Below are 4,241 nucleotides of genomic sequence, written 5' to 3' on the forward strand. Positions count from 1 at the left end.
TAACCAGCAAAGTGAAATGCCAAAGTAAACAAACAGCATCAATGATGAAAATACATGGAAATATTAAGTATTAAATCAGCTTATGTTTTAGTCATCTGAGGTATCATAAGCAACACAGATGGGATTTTTTAAGAATATATGACTTTAATTGATTTTGTCCCTTTAATGATAAATTTACAATGAAAATGACATGTCCACCATAATTTGAAATACAACATAGCTACCACCAGTTTGCTGCAAATGCCTTTGCATTATATTTGTTTGTGGCAGAGGAGTAAATTTGACAAAAATAAATTCTTATACACATCCACCCTGTGGGATTAATAGACAAAATATTTCAAATTAAATAAAAGAAGATGAAAATAATATCAAATAACACAAACATTCTTCCTGGATCTCCTCAAGAAAGATTTTTCTCAGCACGATGTGTAATATACCACCTTTCATTAAAAAAAAAAAAAAGTGAAGAAAGAATATCTATTTATTGAGAATGAGGGAAAAGGATGCATTTGACATTGGCCTGATATTTTACCTCTTGTTAACTGGGGTAATTTTCCCTAACCTCCAACACTGATGTCAGTCCACCCCCAGAACTCTGAGGTCTTGGGCAAAGCACACACAGCTAATAAATGCACGGCACCCATGCAACTTCTGGTGCATTTTATGATCCTCTGAGGCCCCTCTCCCAAAGGCTGTCAAAGATGCTTGTGGCAACTTCTCCAATACTTGCCACAGACAGATCAAGTGGAGATGGTTTCATTTATTTGGAAGAGTTTGCTCTGCCATCTCTCCGTGCTCTCACAATGTGTACTCAAGCATTAGTGGACAAATACATCAAATAAATATCGGATAAAAGCACCCAAAATACACTTGGTAATGTAAAGAAAGGATATATTTTAGGGTATGGTCAGAGAAGATATTCAAAGCCTCCACTGTTGCTTCTAGAAATGTCAGGACAATCCAGAAATGTCAGTTCCTTTACCGGTTTCCAGATTGTTATTGAAGGATCATGTAGCTCTTTCTCGTTCTTTCTCTTTCTCTAAATATGTCTATAAAGATCAGCTGGAGAGTGCAGACAAAATTGTTCACTGGTTAGCTTTTCTTAGAGCTACAGGGTATATATGTGCTTTGTTTTCTCTTATTGATCAATCTAGCTTACATTTTTAGCACACATGAACAAATATCGGGAAAAAGAAAAGACGATGAAAAACACGAACAACACAAAACAAATAAGGTTCCAATCGTGCAAATTTTGCTTCACTGGATAAAGCACTTCTTGACACAGTAATGTCCAGAATCCCCCTCCCCCAGAAAAATACAGGACTGAGACTGAAGCCATTCCTTTTTTTTTTCTTTTTCTCCTTTTTTTTTTCCTTAAGGCTATACAACACAAAGAAATAAAAGCATGGAAAGAACACCTCATTGGGCTGAACACTTCATTCTTCAGGCTCTGGAGCAAGCCTTTGACAAAGCGATTGTGTGGTCCAAGTTATTTGTCTCATTGGGACAACTAGAGAAAGAAAAAGAGGCAAAAATGAAAGAGTGGGAAAAAATAAAATAATAAGAAAGTCAATGATCCCAACAATAAAATCCAAAATTGACTTTACAATCACAGGTACAAATTGCTCAGGTCGATAATTTCATTTCTCCTAAAGATCACTGTCGTCTAAAACTAATTAGAGGCGCAGGTTCCCGAGGAATTGTCATTATTCAAAGCAAATGTTGGAGTTTAGAAGGTTATCATTCTTCTACCGTGACAGTCTGACAGGGTGACTGGAAATATTGTCATGTGCTGCCAAGTTCAGGGTGTCATTAACAACTGAATCCTTGCTCCGGCTCATGGATGTGTCTCCTATTTGGCCTTCTTTTATAGTGGAAAGACTAAGAAGCCGGAAAAGGTTGAATATTTCCACCCTCCCATGAGGTTACCCCTTTCCAGTTTGAGATGCACTTTGTCTTCTCTTTCCATGAGGAGCAAGACCCCATTGCTGGCTGCTTCTCTGGTGACGTCCTGATCCCCTGCAAAAGCTGAAATCACTGGGTAGCCGTTTTGCATTAAACTTACCTAAAAAGTGCAAAGAGAGAGAATCTGAGTTTTCCCAATACTCTCAATGACTTTTTTGCCCTGTGTATCTCACTAAACTTTTGCACAGGTTAGAAAGAAGGTTGAATTAAGCTAAAGCAATGTGTGATTTCTGTCATGCATACAGCTTCCTTTGACTAAAATAACCTACAGTCTCGTTCTTCACTTGCTGGTTTTGTAAATGCACCTTAGCATCTAGAAATAAGCATCTGGGAAAAAAAAGACAGACAGCACCTTCTTTAGATCACAACCCACCTGGATGGTTTGTCTGTTATAGACCTTGACCACGTGGAAACTGAAACTATATATCCCTTTTCTTGGTGCTACAAATACACTGGAAGCAAGATCAAAATGGTTGCCAATATTAACTAATACCTGGAAAGTAAACAAACAAACAAAACAAAACAAAAAAGGAGAGAAAGAGAGAGAGAAAAAAATCAGACCCCACTTTAGAAAAGCACCAGTGAAAATCTGACATGAGTTCCATGACTGATATAATGTCTAGTTGAAATGGCATTTGCAGCACAATTAAAATTGCACTTGCAGGGTGAAGGAACCAAGACAGAGAGGTATTTAAAAAGCATCACAGTTCATAAAACGATTTAGTTATGGAAGGATGATCTCCAAAGCCTGTTAGACAAAATGCAAATGTTCACACTACACCGTCAATAAAACAAAGGTGGCAGAAGCAGCGGAGTGGAGACAGGGTGAATGGAAGGAAGGTAAAGAAATTAGGGGAAAAAAAAGACCAAAACTCATCAACTCATAATGCAAATGTATTATTTTTAAGCTAGCACTACTAAAATCAGACCTGCCCTCGAGTTTGATAGGGTATAGAACTAAAATCGTACTCCAGAGAGGGACGAAGGAGAGAGAGGACGCTCACCACCAGCAGTATCTGCCAGCTAGTGCCCCTCAGTCCCTCCTTGGGCGGCTGGGAGAAACCTGCCCCTTCTGCCCGACAGCAATCTCGATTTGTTACATATTTCAACGTCTTTTGAAACAAAGAAAAAGGATCAAGAGCTGAGCCCTCAGGCAGATGTGCAAAGCCCCACTCGGGAGTGGCGGCTGTCTCCTGCTCCCGCAGGGGCTGGCTGTGCGGAGCCCGCCGATTTGGCGGGGATCCTGCCCGGGCTCATCTTACTCGCTCCCTTTCCAGGCTCCAGCGACGGGTGGGCTGATTTGGTTCAAAAGGGGGAGAAAAACCAGCGGGCCCGTGGTGATGCTCTGCCGGGAGCGGGTGAGCCCTGGCCGCATGCTCCGCCGTGCTCGCCCTGGGGGCGTCTCGGCCACATTCAGCTTTGCGGGCTACAACCTCTGTCTTAATGGAGAAAAATACAAAGCAGGAGGAAACAAAACCAACGCCAAAACCCCCCAAATCTCGACCCTTCTCTCCCAAATAGCCAAACCCTATTGTGTCCAAGAAAGAAAAAAATACAATCAACAAACCCGAATGCGTTATTAAGGGAGCACCGAGGGAGGAACGCCTTCAAACTCCCGAGAACTGAGCACTGGGGGGGGGCCTGGGGGGGGGGGGGTAAAGCGTCTAAAATAACGCTATACACGAATCAAGCTCTTTTTTTTTTTCCCCTCTACTGATCTGACTTTATGAGATCTTGTACGCGAGGAATAGCTGTGCAAACTCATTAGAAGGGACAGGTAGACAGATGAATGACAGGCAGCCATACACGAAAACAAAAACAAAGAAAAAGCAGAAAAAATCGTTTACGTGTGCTAATTTTGGCTGATTCTGCAATACTACTTCAGAAGTCAGACGTGGTAGAAATAAAAGTAAATTTCACGGCAAAAATCAAGCGAAAGGACGGGGCGTGGGCTCCGAGAGACAAGCGGAGCGGCGGGGAAGGGGCAGGACGAGCAGGACGGGTTGTCCACCGCTCTGCTCGGCGTACGCTGTGCCGGAGAACACCGCGCCGCTATAACCCATCGGGGACATCGCTCGCCTCGTCTGGTAAGCGCGGGAAACACCCTCTTCTTCCTCAGCCCTCCCTCTGAGAGATGCTGTAACACAGCCAAGTGCGCTCGGACCAGACAGATGCGGCGACTCCTCATCGGTAAATCTCTGTCCTTCCCTAACCCTGAAAATGAGCGTTTCCAACGGAGCACCGAAGGGGAGGATGCGCCCCCTTCCCTCCCCCGG

The 4,241-nt window shown here is 42.9% G+C and overlaps 1 protein-coding gene across 1 annotated transcript in view; it reads right to left on the reverse strand.

The window, feature by feature from the left end:
• Window positions 1-1,362: 1,362 nt before the first annotated feature.
• The window catches only part of LOC104538296 (cerebellin-2), a gene marked incomplete at its 5' end in the record, with an annotated part of 3,266 nt that continues 387 nt past the window's right edge, over window positions 1,363-4,241 (reverse strand). Inside the window, 2 exons of the mRNA XM_010181446.1 lie at window positions 1,363-2,065; window positions 2,339-2,458. Coding sequence (XP_010179748.1) covers window positions 1,868-2,065; window positions 2,339-2,458 — 318 coding nt within the window. The remainder of the gene's footprint in view (window positions 2,066-2,338; window positions 2,459-4,241) is intronic.

This window comes from Mesitornis unicolor, unplaced genomic scaffold (assembly GCF_000695765.1).
Source record: "Mesitornis unicolor isolate BGI_N332 unplaced genomic scaffold, ASM69576v1 scaffold20903, whole genome shotgun sequence".
NCBI classification, from domain to species: domain Eukaryota; kingdom Metazoa; phylum Chordata; class Aves; order Mesitornithiformes; family Mesitornithidae; genus Mesitornis; species Mesitornis unicolor.